Here is a 17834-nt window from a genome sequence, read left to right on the forward strand (position 1 = left end):
GGGCAAGGGACCTGCTCCATTAATGTGTGTATGAGTTTTTTCCCAGCCATGCCAACAGTGAGACACCTGGAGGCAATTTCAGGAGGGGGAAACGGCACAAGAGGTGGGCTTAAGCTTCAGACCACAAAACTTGCTTGACCCCAAGCTGGCCTCAGCACATTTGATAGGAGCCTCTGCCATTTGCCGAATTCGTAGTCTGCCTTCCTGCCCTTGTGAGAGCTGCCCCAACAGCTTCAGGATCCCACCCGGAAGGTATAGCAGAAACTTCTTCTTCAGTCAGTGAATTCTTTACATTTGACAGCTGGGCTGGTTTCCCTATATGTGTGAACTGCTGTGTCCACTTTTAATATTCAGCATATGTAGATTGGAATCTGGGAGCCCCTTAGAAACCAATGATTTTTTATCAGGGGGTCATCTGTGTGAGAATCAGGCTGATGTCCCCAAGAGAACATTGATTCTCAAAAGTTTATAACCCCCCCTCCCCCCAAATCTTGTCAGTTTATAGGGCACTGCTGGACTCGAATCCAGGTTTGAAATATTCAGAGAAAAATCCGGAGATTGCCGAACTGGGGCTCAGGGACACCCTCCACACTCTCGGGGGGGGGGGCTGCCCTCTGGACTGGAGCATCAACCTCCCCCCTCGAGAAAGGAAGAGCAGGCAGTATCCCCAGAGCATTCCCCATTGCCTCCTGATGCTTTCCATTCCGCACCCCCCCCCCCCCCCCCGGAGCTCCTCCATGTGCAGAGCCTTGCCCAATGGTCGTTCCCTGCTGATTTGCTTGTCAGAGCTGTCTGGAAAAGGTTGTGAAGAAGCCAAGGAGAAGCCCCTGCAGTCAGGCAAGGCCTCAGACACACTCCCCGGGAGCCAGGATCCACCCCAGGCCATCCCGGTCTGAGTGCCAATTGCCAGGTCTGGCTGCAGGGCCTGGGAAATGCACCACACGCCAGACTACCTCATAGAGCCTCAGGTCTTTCTCTTGCACGAGCTTCTTCACGAAAGCTGCAATGAAGAGCACCCAAGCGGCCATGAGGGTGAACGGGAGAGAGTAGGTGACGCTTGTCAGGAACCTGCAAAAAGCAAAGCCAGGAGAGACAGTGACAGGGGAAGTGTGTGAGACGAGGCAGAGATAATTAACACAATTTTCAAAGCCAAGCTGAAAATGTAAGTTTTCTCTGAAAGGTGGCATCAAATTTAAATTTCTTGTACAATTTTAGAAACTGGTAAACATGTTCTGTAGCAGATGTTTTGTCAAAAGACGGAGTGAGGCTCAGCCTTGGAGATCTCCTAGCCCCTGTGCTGAACCATTGGTTTCCCTGCCCGTACATGTACTCACACAGAGACCTTTCCCCAGCTCAGCTCAATGCAGACCAGGCACCCTCATCTGTGCTGAACCAGAAGATTCAATCCCTCTGCATTTGGCAGGGAGCTTCTAAGCTGTGGAGTCATGAGCAAATATTCTACTTTGTGTGCTACTGGCAGTAAAGTCGTGAGGGAGCAATTTGGCTACTGCATAAATTAGTTTGCTCTGGGGTCATCCTTCCTGACCTAAGACAAAAATGTGTGAGCTGGAGGCTAAAAAACTGTGAGCTAGCTCACACTAACTCAGCTGAGAGGGAACCCTGGCCTACTGCTCTGACAGCAGGCCTCACTGAGAGGAAAATACAATATCCGAGCTCTTCAAAGAGGGCAGTTGCTAGAACAAACCAGAGCGTCTTCTAAGTACTCCTCTGGAGCTTAGCTGGCAATCCTACGGCTGTTTTTTTGAACCTGTGCTGCTAATGATGCAAAACAAAATCAAGATGGCTGCTTCCAATACCAGATACCCAGGAAGGTTGTAATTTGTGTGCCCACTCAGGCATGAGGTGAGAGGAGTGCTCTCGAGGGAGTGAGAGAAGGTGGGCTCTACTCCTGCCTCCTTCTTTCACTGGCCTGAAGGTGAGTTTTTCATCATTCCTGGATTCCCCCTTGGGGGGTGGGGGATTTGAACCTTCTCCCTCTGCTGCTTTTCTTTAGTGAGTTTTGTTAACCCTTCAACAGGAAGGTCATCATTTGGAGTCCCAAGTGGGCTGCCATTGCTGATTCCTCTATCATGGATCCTCTCACAACTGAGGAAATCACAAGCCTTTTCCCCCATATCCTAAATGTTCCCTTCTTCTGCTGATGGTCCTGGTGACTTACATGTCTTTGCTGTAGCAGGGGTAGGGCGTCCCCTGAACTTGCACCGCGAGGTCTTCCAGCCGCTTCCCCGTCTGCAATTCAATGATTGCTCTTTCAAGACTGTCCTGAACGTAGACGAAAGCCCGGCTGTAGATTTGACTCTGGGAGGCAGAGTTATGTGGGCCCACCGTCCAGATTTTTTCTCGGATCCTTTTTGTTGTTTGGGAAATCTTACTGCTCATTCGAATGGTATAATTGACCAAGGGTGGAAGGGAAAGATTTCTACGGTTTGTTCCATTCCTCTCTGTGTAATCTGAGGGCAACCTGAAAATAATACCTTTTAAAAGAGAAACAAGACAAATGTTTTTGTCAGGCCAAAGGTGCAGACTTATCACACAAATATTGTCTTGAGGAACCCTTGATTTTGTTTGAAATTTTAAAGATACTAAACAGAAGAAGCACAGCCTTTCCTGCCAAAATTCTCACATACCAACACCGGATATCTTAAGGAGCCTTGAACTGCTGCTTAAAAAGGCAAGTAAAAGGTAAAGGTAGTCCCCTGTGCAAGCACCAGTCTTTTCCCACTCTGGGGTGACGTTGCTTTCACTATGTTTTCACGGAAGACTTTTTACAGGGTGGTTTGCCATTGCCTTCCCCAGTCATCTACACTTTCCCCCCAGCAACCTGGGTGCTTATTTGACCAACCTCAGAAGGATGGAAGGCTGAGTCAACCGGGAGCCGGCTACCTGAACCAGCTTCTGCCAGGAAGAAAAAAGGCAAAAGGGATATCATATCCCCTGCCTTAGCTACACATATATATCTAGTACGTAGCAGAAAGAGGGTGGAAGGTTCCCAGCCACTAGGAACATGCAATGTGCTTTTTCTTGCATTGCCAGACTACTCAAGAGTAAGTCCTATTTTCTTCAAAAGGACACATCCCGTAAAAGCACCATTAGGGCTAGGGTTCCAAAGACACCTCTTCCTTTCCCCCCTCAAGAAACCAAAGAACCTCCATATTACCAAGAGAAAGAAATGATAGTGTGATCATTTTTTCAGGAGTAGGCAGAGCTCAAAAAGGGTAGGGACCCCAGCGTACTCCATGGACACAAGAGATGAGCGGAACAAAACAAGAGTCCAATGGTAACTTGAAGACTCACTAAACAGAATCTTAACATTTACAGATTTAAATGCTAGCGTCTTTAAATTGTTAGACTGTAAAATGCCACTGGACTCCTGCTTTATCTTGCTGCTACAGACTAACATGGCTTCTCCCTTACGGAATCCTAAACACAGTTATGTCCCTTTTAGTCTGTGGTCTTCAGAGGGTTAGGAAAGGCGTAACTCTCCTTAGCAGAGCACTGTGCATTAGTTACAGGGAACAAAATCCTTATTTAAACACCTCAGTCTGTTTCTGGTAGAGAAATCACTTCATTTCAGCAGATGGGATTCAAGTCCAGAGTACTCACTGGCAAAGAGCTCATTCTTCAAGAAGAGTTGTTTCGCCATGGTCTCAAGTTCATCTACGGACCTCGCAGGCTTGATGCGATCAAACAGAACACAAGAGGAAACATTGGTCATTAGTTCGGATAAGGTGTCCAGTTGACTGATGATGTCAGCGTTGTTTTGCAGTTCCAAACGGATGTCATCTGGGGGGAAAGAAGGCCACAGCCAGTGAGCCACTCTTGGGCTGCCCCTTCAGGCAACCCTCCTCTGGAAGCTACGAGGAATCCTGACAATTCATAGGACTGACTCCAGTGGGATTCCGGGACAGAATCAGGAGGCAGCCAGAAGACCCAGCAACTCCGCTCTAAATACGGACAATTTCTCATCACTACAATCTCCACTTGTAAAGTCCTGCTTTGGGGCAAAAATAGGCATGATGGTGCCCCTAACACTGACCTGTCAATGCCTCCACCCTTCTGAAGAGATTTAAAAGTGGGGCGGGCCTGGCCCTCCTGGGGTCTACAGCACACCTGACTGAGGAGCTCTTGTCTCCCCCCCCCAGTACCTTTTCAAGGGCCAAATGGCTGTGGCTGTAGGTGTGTGTGTGGGGTGGAATGTCTTAGCCAGCTGTGTGGTGGGCCTGTGCCATTTTGAAATCTCTTTCATGGGGGTCATACCCACAGACACCAGCCATGTCAAGTTTGGCCCTCAGTTTCCTTCCAGAGAGCCAGTTTGGCGTAGTGGTTAAGTGTGCTGACTCTTATCTGGGAGAACCGGGTTTGATTCCCCACTCCTCCACTTGCACCTGCTAGCATGGCCTTGGGTCAGCCAGAGCTCTTGCAGGAGTTGTCCTTGAAAGGGCAGCTGCTGTGAGAGCCCTCTCCAGCCCCACCCACCTCACAGGGTGTCTGTTGTGGGGGAGGAAGGGAAAGGAGATTGTGAGCCGCTCTGAGACTCTTCGGAGTGGAGGGCGGGATATAAATCCAGTATCTTCTTCTTCTTCTTCTCTTTTAGGAGGGAGTTCCCAGGACTCTTTACACACGCACTGTCTCCCACCATTTGAGGAATGAAGGGGCTGGAAAGCAGTGGGGTGGGCACAGTGGTGGCCAACGAAACACCTCCAGTCAGAAGGAGGGTCGTGGTTATGGAGTATATTTCAGCTCATGATATCCTACCAGGCAACTCAACTTATAGACAAATTCTTTCACTCTGAGTTTTGAATAGGATTTGTTATTAATTTTATTTATATCTTACTTTTTAATGATCTATATGTTATTCTTAGTTCACTTTCTTATTTCATATTTCTTATCATCATTATCATCAGATATGGGGTGAAGTCAGACAGTACCTCAGAATCAGTTTTCGAAAAATATTTTGTGTGTTATTTTGGTTACACGAAGTAGTCTCACCCTTGATGATATCGTTATGTTGAATTTTCTAGCCGTATTGCACAGGATTTATCGTGCTTATATGCTCAGTAATTTCTGTTGGAGGTTGCTGAAATGCTTCTTCATATATTTATTCTGTATCGTCAAAATAGTTAATAATAAAATCTTTGAAAAGTTAAAAAAAAGAACAAAAGGAGGGTCGTGACACCCACAAGAGACCCTTCTTCTTCTTCTTCTTCTTCTTCTTGCCCCTGTCCAGGGCTCTCTTAGTGGCTGAGGTGCAGTCAGTGGTTTGAAGGAATCACACTCCCCCCATTTGAAATCTCTGCCCTGCCTATTCAAGCCACGGCCACTTTGGCCCTCTAGAGCCCCTCCTCACAACCTGGAACTTGCATATCTGAAAGGGGGGCCCCCTCCATACAAGCCCAGCAGCCCCCCCCCCCCCCACTATTTCCACAGGCCAAGTCTTCCTGTTTGCCCTTCTAGAGCAAAGGCTGCGACTCTGACCACGTTGACTGGAGAAGCCCTTCAGATCTGAGCTTCCTCCTCGGCCTCTTTCACGCCTGCCAGGGAGCTCCCCAGGCAAGAAGCACGAGGATGGGAATTCAAGGGGTCCATGAAGCACATTTGTAGTTTGTGGCTGGCGTGGGAGAACTCACAAAACATCGTGACTCGAGTGAGTGAACAGGCAGTCCTGGGACACATTCGCTTGCTTATCATCCACACCGCTGTGCACGTTTTATCCAGCAAAATCTCTCTCTGAGTAGCCATTATGGACGAGCATCACTTTTCTCTTTCTCAGAAAGTACACACTTGAGACTGCAGTGACGATTACTCTCTCCAGTGCACACACCCAAGGCAAGAGAAACTGCCAGAGAACACTCCTGCCACACTCCATGAGGTTCAACACTCGACACGTTTGGACCGCTTCATCCCAGGGTCTTGCACAGACACTCCAGTTTCCATTAGCAAGCTCCATAATAGTTGCTTGGGAGGGACCCCAGAGACACAAGGCCAGGCGCAGCCCAATTTGTTTAGCGTAAGAGCCACACAGAATAAACATCAGATGTTTGAGGGCCTCAAGACATGAGGGAGGGAGGGAGGGAGGGAGGGAGGGAGGGAGGGAGGAAGGAAGGAAGGAAGGAAGGAAGGAAGGAAGGAAGGAAGGAAGGAAGGAAGGAAGGAAGGAAGGAAGGAAGGAAGGAAGGAAGGAAGGAAGGAAGGAAGGAAGGAAGGGAGGGAGGGAGGGAGGGAGGGAGGGAAATAGATGAGAAGGAGGAGGTGGAAGTGGAAGGAAACCAACTTTAAATGCATTTCCCAAGCCACTGGCTGGCTTGGCTTGGAGAAGTGATTTAAAGAGACAAATGCCTTCTCCAAGCTGACTGGTGGGAACTTTGAGAGCCACACAATATGTGTGAAAGAGCCACAGTTTAGCCACCCCTGCACTAGGGCCTCCCAGACAGCCTCAGAGGAAGTCGACAGGGCTGCAGGAGTATCTTGGGAAGACAGCCTTCCCTCTCCTTGGTCTTCCCCTGGGTGATCTGCCTGGGGGGGGGGGGGTGCCGGCAGCCCCTGCATCCTGGGAGAACAGAGAAGGGCAGAAGACGCGGGTTGTGCTCTCTTCATTGCAGGAAGCCAGTGGGCGGGGTCTGCAAAGCCACCTCAGCTGCTGAGACAGAGCTTGAATGACCTGGGGGAAGGCCAAGATGTAGGACGGTTTGGTCCATTTTTTGCACAGAATGAGGATTCAGCTCGGGAAGGAAGGAAAATTTTGTTGTTGTTTTATTTATAGGAAATGTTTCTATTCTGCCTTCTTTCCTGAGACAAGAGCTGCAAGGACACAAAAACCTCCCAAGTGTCCAGCAGCAAGTGAAAAAACAGCACGTCATTAAGCCACAAAGTTAAAAGGGCAGCCTGTTCGCTCCTCCATCAAACTGCCTCTGGAATAAAACTGTTTTGTTAGTCTTATTTATTCATTTACTCCATTTCTCTCCCGCTTCTCTCCCCAATGAGGAGCCGGGGGGGGGTTGTCCTTCTCTTCCCTTCCATGTTATCCTCATAGCCACAACGCTGTGAATTAGGCTGGGCTGAGACTCTGTGACTGGCCAGAGGCCACCCAGCAGGGGATTCAAACCTGCTTCTCTCACATCGCAGCCTGACACTCAACCCACGGCACCATGCTGGCAGGGCAGTCACTTGAAAATGATTCTGTGAAATGGGTGCCGGGGAATTTGGGCATGAAAAAGTCTCTCCCAACCATGAAAGAGCCATTCACAGTTCCCTTCCCTCTTCTGAAAGGACGGCACGTCCTTTTGCCACATCCACAAGAACCAACCCAAACCTGATGCTCTCGGGTCTGCCTACACCTTCCCCCGTAGCTCTGCCCCTCCTCACATCCTGCCCTCACTGACCCACGAGAGAACACATCCCAGAACTTACCCAGCCGGTTAATTTGGGTTAGAATGTCGATGGCATCCAGCTTCACCATGAGTTTGATGAAAACTTGCACAAAGGGATTCCGCAGTGTATTCTGCCCAGTGACAAGAGGAATTCGCTTTAACAATGGAAGCCATGTGCATTCAGACATATTTCAAAACTAAAGCTGGCATACGCAGAGGAGAGGAGAAACAGAAAGAAAGCCTGGCGGTCAGGAGGGGGTCTTGGGGGGAATTGTTTATTTTGCCTGTGATCACGCACCACCCCCCACCCCCATCGGGGGGTGGGGGGTGGGCTCCCTCTGGGAATCCTACCCCCCCAGGGAAAGTGCATGCGCAATACATAGCCTCTCCTCTCCCGGTGTAGTGAACGCCGCGTGGTCACTGTCTGGCTATGCCTGGCAGATGGTCACTGCAATGGCCTCTCCTGCATTACTGCATCCGTAGCAACACCTTCTCGCTGGTCCCCCCCGTTTTCACAGAGTTTGCTACGTCATGGTGCGACCGAATTGTCCGGCGGTATAACCGGATGGGCAGGCTGGGCCCACCAACTTCGTCAGCCTAAGAGAAGGAAAACTCTAACATCAAACCCGGGCAGATAGAGCTCGTTAATGTAACACCTACCACCTGGAGGACTCACTGCCGGCGTCCCGGCTTACTGGGCCATGGCAGATGACCCCCAGGTGAAAGGGTGGAGCCAGTACCGCGCACACTGCGCTTCACCTAAAAAATTCCTCTGCGCAGGCCTGAAGGGCATATCCACACACACAACTCACAATGCATCAAGTCCTGCAGCGATAGGCAAGGGGCGAAACGGCAGGTGGAAGGTGCCACTGGAAGCCGCAGTCCCGATCCTGCATGTAGGCGGTTCAGGATATTGGTCGCCTGATGCTAACCCGGAGACGAAAGCATCTTTCGGCAGCACCCTGAACGACCAAGCAGCCTTATCTAGGGACAGCACTGCTTGCTCCACACGGAGAGGGGCCTAGAAAAGGTGGCCTAAACAAAGCTCGTCTCCCCCACCCCAGTTGGCTAGCCGCGGTCAACGGGCATCCTTACTTGCGGTCGAAAAATAACAACAAAGAAAAGGCATGCACCTGCCTCACAAAGTGTGCAAAGACTAAAGCTTGCGTGTTGGAACATCAGAACCATGCTTGACACAGTAGGCAGTGGTCGCCCTGAACGACGCTCTGCTCTAGTTGCCCACGAACTTCTCAGGTTGAATATCGACATAGCAGCTCTCAGTGAGGTCCGTTTCCCTGAGGAAGGTAGTCTTCAAGAACACGGTGCTGGCTATACCCTCTACTGGTCGGGTAAGTCAAAGGCTGAGAGCCGCCTTTCAGGCGTTGGCTTCATGGTCAGGAACTCCATCGCCTCCAAACTCGAAAACCTTCCAACAGGTCACTCAGATCGCATCATGTCCATGCGCCTCCCACTTCAAAACAAGCAGCATGCAACACTCTTCAGTGTGTATGCCCCAACCCTTCAAGCAGATCCTGCAGAAAAGAACAAGTTCTATGCTGATCTACGCAACCTCGTACGGAAGACCCCTACAGAGGACAAGGTGATCATCCTTGGCGACTTCAATGCCAGAGTAGGTAAAGACTCGGAAGCCTGGAAAGGAGTACTTGGCAAACACGGCATTGGCAACTGCAATGACAACGGGCGCCTCCTGCTAGAATTCTGCATGGAGCACCAGCTCACCATCACCAACACTATCTTCCAGCAGAAGAACAGTCTGAAGACAACCTGGATGCACCCACGGTCCAAGCATTGGCACCTTATCGACTACATTCTGGTGCGCCAGAGAGACCTTCGAGATGTCTTACACACCCGAGTAATGCCCAGCGCAGAATGTCATACGGATCATCGTCTTGTACGCTGCAATCTCCGTCTTCACTTTAAACCCACACCCAGGAGAGGAGGTATCCCTCGGAGGAAGTTTCAGGTTGGCAGCCTCCAGTCAGCCGAAGTTAAAGCTGCCTTCCAGGCAAAACTCCAGTCAAGAATTGAGGACCTCAGTTGCCCCACAGACCCTTCTCCAGAAGCACTCTGGGAACACCTAAAAACTACCGTCCTGCAGATCTCTGAAGAAGTCCTCGGGTTCTCCACAAGGAAGAACAAGGACTGGTTTGATGAGAACAATCAAGAGATCCAAGAATTACTGGCAAAAAAGAGATCTGCCTACCAAGCACATCTTGCTCAGCACTCCTGTCCTGGGAAAAAAGCAACCTTTCGCGCTGCATGTAGCAACCTCCAGCGCAAGCTTCGAGACATTCAGAACGAGTGGTGGACCAAGCTTGCAGAGAGAACCCAGCTGTGTGCAGACACTGGTGATTTAAGAGGGTTCTACGAAGCCCTGAAGGCAGTATATGGTCCATCATATCAGGCTCAGAGTCCCTTGCATAGTGCAGACGGCCAAGTGCTCCTCACAGACAAGGCATCCATACTGAACCGGTGGTCGGAGTATTTTCAGGTTCTCTTCAGTGCCAACCGCGTAGTTCAAGATTCAGCAATCCACCTCACCCCACTTCAACCGGTGAAAACAGAGTTGGATGAGATCCCCACCCTAGAAGAGACTGTTAAAGCCATCAAGCAACTGAAAAGTGGCAAGGCAGCAGGAGTTGATGGAATTCCACCAGAGATCTGGAAGCATGGGGGCACAGTACTACATAGCTCACTTCACAAAGTACTTGTCACCTGCTGGGAACAAGGCAAATTACCACAGGACTTTCGTGATGCAATCATCATCACCCTATACAAGAACAAAGGGGAAAAGTCAGACTGCTCCAACTACCGGGGGATAACCCTGCTCTCCATCGCAGGCAAAATCCCTGCCAGAATACTCCTGAACAGACTGGTGCCCACCATTGCAGAAGAACTCCTCCCAGAGAGCCAGTGCGGCTTCAGAGCTAACAGGAGCACCACCGACATGGTATTTGTTCTCAGGCAGCTCCAAGAGAAATGCAGGGAACAGAACAAGGGTCTGTATGTGACTTTTGTCGACCTTACCAAAGCTTTCGATACCGTTAGCAGGAAAGGCCTGTGGCAAATCTTGGAACGTTTAGGATGTCCCCCAAGGTTCCTCAGCATGATCATCCAGCTACACGAAGACCAGCGAGGCCAAGTCAGACACTGCAACGACCTCTCGGAGCCCTTCCCAATAGGCACAGGTGTAAAGCAAGGCTGCGTTCTCGCGCCAACTCTCTTTACGATTTTCTTTAGCATGATGCTTCAAAGAGCCGCAGTAGATCTAGATGAGGACGATGGTGTCTACATCCGCTATCGCACCGATGGCAGCCTGTTCAACCTGAGGCGACTAAAGGCCCACTCCAAGACAATGGAAAAACTCATCCGAGAGCTACTGTTTGCTGATGATGCTGCACTCGTCTCCCACTCGGTATCAGCTCTGCAGCATATGACGTCCTGCTTTGCAGAGGCTGCCAAGCTATTCGGCCTAGAAGTTAGTCTGAAGAAGACAGAAGTTCTCCACCAGCCTGCACCCCAGGAAGATTATCACCCTCCCTGCATCACTGTGGGTGAATCAGTTCTGAAGACAGTCCAGCAGTTCAGCTACCTAGGGTGCATCATCTCCTCAGATGCCAAGATCGACAAGGAGATTGACAACAGGCTGGCAAAGGCAAACCGTGCATTTGGCCGACTGCACAAAAGAGTGTGGAGCAACAAGCATCTGAAAAAAGGCACAAAGATCAATGTTTACAAAGCGGTTGTGATGACAACCCTCATCTATGGCTCCGAATCGTGGGTTTTATACCGTCATCACCTGCGACTCCTTGAGCGCTTTCATCAGCGCTGCCTTCGCACCATCCTCAACATCCACTGGAGTGACTTTGTGACCAACACTGAAGTCCTCAAGCGGGCAGAGGTTACCAGCATCGAGGCACTGCTGTTGAAGACGCAGCTGCGCTGGGCAGGGCATATTTCTAGGATGGAAAACCACCGCCTTCCCAAGATTGCCCTGTATGGCGAACTCTCCACCGGCCATCGAAATAGAGGGGCACCAAAGAAGAGGTACAAGGACTCCTTGAAGAAATCCCTTAGCACCTGTCACATCAACCATCACCAGTGGTCTGACCTAGCCTCAGATCGCAAAGCATGGAGGCACACCATCCACCAGGCTGTCTCTTCCTTTGAGAACACACGCATAGCTGGTCTTGAGGACAAAAGGAGATTGAGGAAGAATCGCACTGCTACAGCACCAACCCCAAATCAGACTTTTCCCTGCAGCCGCTGTGGCCGGACCTGCCTGTCCCACATTGGTCTTGTCAGCCACCAGCGAGCCTGCAGCAAACGTGGACTATTGCACCCTTCTTAAATCTTCGTTCGCGAAGCCAAGCCGAGAGAGAGAGGATCACGCACCCTAAATAATGCACTTCCAATCCACTTTCAATGCCTTTTCCAACTGGATTTTACTGCATGAACTGGCAAAATCCAGCTGGAACGTGCATTGGAAGTGGATTGAAAGTGCATTATTTAGTGTGTGCAAGCACAACCTTTGAGTCTCAGCAAGAAAGGTGGATAAGAAATTAAGTAAACTGATTAATAAAGGAATAAAACTTTGAGTGCCCAGAACACTCTTGGGTGCCTTACAGGGTAGAACTATGAGTTGTTGCACCTTCTTTCGAGCCCTCACTGGCAATCAAAGGGAGAAGTTGTTCTTAAAATGTTGGCGAAGGTCTCACTTGCCTACACTGTGTTGAGACATTAATGTGGATTCACATATAAATCCTGGTCCTCTGAGATCTGGGATGCAAAATTCAGTTTTCAAACAAGGTGGACCAAATAAAAGTGCAAGAAGTCTACAGCCAAATAGTTTTGATGCGACCTTTCCCTTTTGGGCTGCCCTCCACTCACAGCGAGAAGCTGAATAGCCCGCCTCATCCATTCTGCAACTGAAGCAGGAGGCACACCTGGGGAGATGATCAAAACTCCCTTCTCCAGCTCCTGAGAGAACTCATCCACACCTCCACAGGAATTTCAGGTGATCCCAGAACAGTGGGTGGATTCTCTGCCTAGCAAGTTCCAGGGCAAGCTCACCACTGCAGGAACCCAACCTTAAAAGGTAAAGGTAGTCCCCTGTGCAAGCACCAGTCATTTCCGATTCTGGGGTGACGTTGCATCGCAACATTTCCATGGCAGACTTTTTACGGGGTGGTTTGCCATTGTCTTCCCCAGTCATTTACACTTTCCCCCAGCAAGCTCGGAAGGATGGAAGGCTGAGCCAACCTGAACCCAGCTTCCTACCTTATTTAACAGAACAATTAATCAGACTTGCAAGTGAACTCTCCCCAGCGAACACACACACACAGAGCACAACAATGCATCAACAAGAGTAAATGTTTCCTACCTTCAGCAGAGGAATGGTCTGATTTAATGTGGTCAGTGAATTCATGATGAGGGGGGAATTTTCCAGCCACTCCTGTGATCTGTGTGCTAGATCACCCATCAACTTCAACGTTGAATTCGACTTAAAAAATTAAAAATAAATCAATGTAATAGTCAGTGAAAAATTCAGATCCAGACGACTAAGTGAATCTGAGAGGTAAAACTGTCGATACAAGATTTCATTCTTAGTCCTCCGATTGCAGGCCTGGATGACTTCTGCACAACTGCATCAGCAGCACTACAACTGAGGCCCCAAAGTTCCAACAACAAGCAGCCATTCCCTCCAGAACTACGACCCCCCTCGCAACATCAGTACAGGCCTGCAAGGGCTTGAGACTCTTCCCGTTTCGGTTAATAATTTCTATCATGAGCTGCTGTTTCTGTGAAGTTTCTCCCAAGCCATGTCACATATTCAGAGGGAAGATTTACACTGCGAATCCTGGTGCTTCCACAACACTGCAGGAAAATAAGTCTTCTAATTGGCATCTGCTGCCAATACCTGGCGTATCCTGATATGCAGGGGTGGGATTCTAGCAGGAGCTCCTTTGCATATTAGGCCACACCTCCCTGATGTAGCCAATCCTCCAAGAGCTTACCAGGCTCTTTTTTATAAGCTCTTGGAGGATTTCAAGGCTTTTTTTTGTAAGCTCTTGGAGAATTGGCTACAGCAGGGGTGTGTGGCCTAATGTGCAAAGGAGCTCCTGCTAGAATCCCATCCCTGTTGAGAAGTATCCCTTCCATTGAGTGTGGAATTACCTTTCCCATGATGGCTCTTGTTTCAGGGGTGTCTGGAGTATACAAAATCTTCCCAAGCAGCATCGGCTTCAGGAAAGACCAAATTAAGGCCCCAGTCGGTGTCCGAACCAGGTCCAAATAGAACGACAGGCAGAAGGGGGCTGCAAAGAGATGGGGAGAAGGAGTTTCATAAAAAGGATACTATCAGATACTGTCAGTTGGTCATAAAATTTTGCAGAATCACTTGGAAGCCCTTTCTTCACTCAGGCAAGTAATCAACACACACATCCCGGTTCCTACTATAATGTGCAAACAGTTTGTCCAGCTGAGAGAATTGGCAAGGTGCAGTGGGAAGGATAAGAACAAAAGGGATTGGTTTTGTACATCCCTGAGTCCAAGACTGAGTCCACTAGAACAACAATGGGATTTAGTTGTGGCTAATATAAGGTATGCAGAGTTTATCAGGGGCTTGTCATGGCTTATAGCTGCTGGACTAAGAACATGAGAGAAGCCACACTGTATCAGGCCAATGGCCCATCTAGTCCAACACCCTGTGTCACTCAGTGGCCAAAACCCAGGGGCCATCAGGAGGTCCACCAGCGGGGCCAGAACTCCAGAAGCCCTCCCACTTTTGCCCCCCCTCCAAGCACCAAGGATACAGAGGCTCCCTGCCCCAGACAGAGCGTTCTGATAGAGCATGACCATGTTTTGCAATGGGCTTCAGTCTTCTCCACTCACTGGAATCCTGTGGGATGCCATATTTCTCCATGATATGTTTCAGCCCCTCATCTTGTGTGGAGGAATGGTGGACATTCTGCTCTTCAAAATCAGGAAGGAGGGATTCAAAGAACAGAGGGGTGATTTCCTGGTTGCAGAGAGATTTGGAAATGGTTTTGAATGTCCTTCTATCCATCGTGAGGCTGCTGGCCTTGGACAGTGCCTGGAGAAGCAAACCAGAGGCAGATGGACAAAACAAAGAGGCTTTTGGCAAGGATGTTAACAACAGCACCCCCACTTTATAGCTGGCATAACATTTCTATGGCTCCACATAACACTGGAGGCCAGAATGTGCTCTAACGGAGAGAGCAGATCGGGTCGCAGTGTTGGAAGAAGACCTTCCAATGCTCAGAATTAAGCTGGGCTTATTCTTTTTCTAGTATACAAAATCTTTGTGGCAGCAGAAAAGAGCACCTTAAAGACTAAATAGATGGGGCTGGGAAGGAGGTTTTGGGAGTCACGGCTCACTTCTTCAGAGAGATCAAGATGGGCGGCCGTGTGATGGGTCTACCTGTAGCAGGAGAAAAGAGCGAGAGTCCAGAAGGCCCTTCAAGACTCACAAAATTTGGGGCAGGGGAAGAACTTTCGTCAGTCCCTGCTCACTTCTTCAGATACTTCCCCAGTTTTATTTAGGAGTGCATTTAACTAATTTACTTTTTTTAAATTGGAAATCCGAAATGAGCCTTTAAACTGGCATCTTTTATGTGTTTTAACTGTTGTCTTAGCTGCACTGTAAGCTGCCTTGAATGCTGCAAGGCAGAAATGAAAAATGTTTCAAACCAAGGGGGGCTGTTCTCCTCCAAGGGGTTGCCCCTCACTTACTGACAGTGAAGACAAACCTTGGAAAGGGGGGCGTTCCTTGACTGACGCAGCTTTTTAAGGGAATGAATTGCATCCAGCAGAGGCTGCACATCCGATTCCACGCGGTTCTTGAAGTGATCCAACTCCTGCAGGAGGCCAAACACCTTATCCAGAGAGGACTGAAGCTCCTTGGGGAAAAGCATCTAGCAGAGAGCAGAGGAAGCAAAATCACACTTGACCCAACAGCCTTGTCCAACAAAAGGCTTCAAGGGGGGAGAGGGAAGAGGAAGGAACTGGCAGTTCTTGGGAGATTCCAGCAGACTCTGGGCACTCCTAGAGGGCAGCAGAACTGCAAAGCCACATGAGATCCCGAGAGAGAGAGAGGAAGAGGGAGAGGAGCAGCATACCGTCCAAGACAAACCTTGTACATGAAGTTGTATACATCCAAGTAACGCAGAAGTGTGATCCCCAGGAGATAGGATTTGTGGACCCTTTCTGGGAGCGACAGGTTGCAGAAGTCCTTGGCTACAATTTCCAGTTTAGCATCAGCACCACCATTTCGACAAGACTCCAGCTGGAGCATCTCAAAGAGGAGCTGTGTTGGCCCAGAAGGAAGGCAGGTTAGGAGAGAAGGAGGGTGGGTGGGAAGGGAAGGGAAGCCACCCGGCAGAAGAGAGAGCCCAGCAGCAGGCCGCTCCTCAGCCAGGACGAGAAACAGGGCCATGACCTTCACCTCAAGCACACACAAAAACCATCTGCAAGGTATTTATTTATTTCACTTCTAGCCCACTTTTCTCACGTGAGAGAGGTCACGGAATTAGAAAACAGGGCAGAAGAGGTCGGTACAACTTATGCAAGAAATGACGCTACAAAACAGGATTCATCAAAGCAAAACAGATTGCTCTCCTTTCCTCGGGTCTTTGGAAATTTCTCTGTGAATGTCCAACAATGTGTGGTTTTTGTTCAAGGAATTATTGTTGACAGGCACAACTCTACATTCTAGAATCTCCTGCCTCTCTGGTCCAGCTAATCTTGAATCTGAGATGGCTTCCAGGGGCTGGGTGAGGTCTGAGTCAAACACCACCTCCCAAGACGCACATGCACCATTCTTTTGCTTCATGACGACCTCTGGTCAAAAGCTCTCTGAAACAGGACACAAACCTGCCAACCTGCTTACCAGCAGGAAGACTAAGGACAGAGCACATCCCATACCCCATTTCTCAAGGACAGGATGGCCTTTCTGGCCACTTAGCCCATGAGGAGAGACACCTTATAAAAACTGACACGGAGCACCTGAGGTTGAACCATCTGGAAGGCGCCATCTTGTTTTCTGCTGGTGGCTGCAAATCATTAGCACATCGCCTGCTGTTCAGCCAGTTTGAGCCAAGAGCAAACTCTATTTTAGTCATGCCTGGCACTTGAAAACCTGTTCTGTGTTTCAGGGTCCTATTTTCTCCTGTCATGGCAGCCCATTGTCTTAAACAAGAGATACCATAAGCTAAAATGCTGGCTCAGGATGTGAGAAAACATGGCAGGCCCAAGTCCTTCCCTGATGTCCAGGCCATGACCCGCTTCCTCACCAGACTGCAGTGCCCTTGTGGCCTAAGGGAGGCAAGGGGGCTCTTCCCCTCCTGTCCCCCCCCCCACCCACTGCAGCCTGGGGCAGGCAGCCAACGGTGTCCTCAGCTCCTTCCCAGACCCTGTGAGGAAAAGGTCAGCAAGCAAGGTCAAGGGGCAGCTGCTGTGGTCACTGCACCACTCCCTGGATGCTGCTGCCCTCCCTAAGGGCCCGCCCACCTGGAGGCGACAGGAGACAAGGGAGTCAGGACAGGGGACACAAATAGGTTGCCAATCCCCAGGTGGGGGCAGGGGATCTCCCAGTTTGGAGGCCCTCCCCCTGCTTCAGGGTCATCAGAAAGCGGGCGGAGGGGAGGGAAATGTCTGCTGGGAACTCTATTATTCCCTAGGGGGATTTATTCCCATAGAAAATCATGGAGAATTGATCCACGGGTATCTGGGGCTCTGGGTGGGCTGGTTTTTGAGGTAGAGGCACCAAATTTTCAGTATAGCATCTAGTGCCTCTCCCCAAATTACCCCCCAAGTTTCAAAAAGATTGGACCAGGGGGTCCAATTCTATGAGCCCCAAAAGAAGGTGCCCCTATCCATTATTTCCTATGGAAGGAAGGAATTGAAAAGGTGTGCCGTCATAAGAACATAAGAGAAGCCATGTTGGATCAGGCCAACGGCCCATCAAGTCCAACACTCTGTGTCACACAGTGGCAAAAAATTTTATATACACACATACACTGTGGCTAATAGCCACTGATGGACCTGTGCTCCATATTTTTATCTAAACCCTTCTACCTCTACCTCTACCTCAAAAAACCCGTCCCTTTAAATGTGATGGCCAGAACTCCCTTTGGAGTTCAATTATGCTTGTCACACCCTTGATCTTGGCTCCACCCCTAATGTCTCCTGGTTCCACCCCCAAAGTCCCCAGATATTTCTTGAATTGGACTAGGCAACCCTAGACACAAATATCAGGAGACTGTTTCAGTATGGAAGATATCACCAATTCATTTCACTCAGGATATCCGAACCCATGTTTTATCCATGTATATGCTTAGGTTTACACACCCATGCATGCGCACACACACAGACTCTAGACTGTGCAAGGTGAACTGAGGGCAG

The 17834-nt window shown here is 49.6% G+C and overlaps 1 protein-coding gene across 1 annotated transcript in view; it reads right to left on the reverse strand.

Moving 5' to 3' along the window:
- The window catches only part of ABCA12 (ATP binding cassette subfamily A member 12), a 151027-nt gene that overhangs the window by 63086 nt on the left and 70107 nt on the right, over positions 1-17834 (reverse strand). Inside the window, exons 16-24 of the mRNA XM_060257069.1 lie at positions 15565-15738; positions 15182-15346; positions 14304-14505; positions 13587-13726; positions 12793-12912; positions 7429-7519; positions 3625-3804; positions 2180-2495; positions 954-1068 (exon numbers count right to left, since the gene is read on the reverse strand). Of these exons, the coding sequence (XP_060113052.1) occupies positions 954-1068; positions 2180-2495; positions 3625-3804; positions 7429-7519; positions 12793-12912; positions 13587-13726; positions 14304-14505; positions 15182-15346; positions 15565-15738 (1503 nt within the window). The remainder of the gene's footprint in view (positions 1-953; positions 1069-2179; positions 2496-3624; positions 3805-7428; positions 7520-12792; positions 12913-13586; positions 13727-14303; positions 14506-15181; positions 15347-15564; positions 15739-17834) is intronic.

Source organism: Heteronotia binoei, chromosome 16 (genome assembly GCF_032191835.1).
Source record: "Heteronotia binoei isolate CCM8104 ecotype False Entrance Well chromosome 16, APGP_CSIRO_Hbin_v1, whole genome shotgun sequence".
Classification (NCBI taxonomy): Eukaryota; Metazoa; Chordata; class Lepidosauria; order Squamata; family Gekkonidae; genus Heteronotia; species Heteronotia binoei.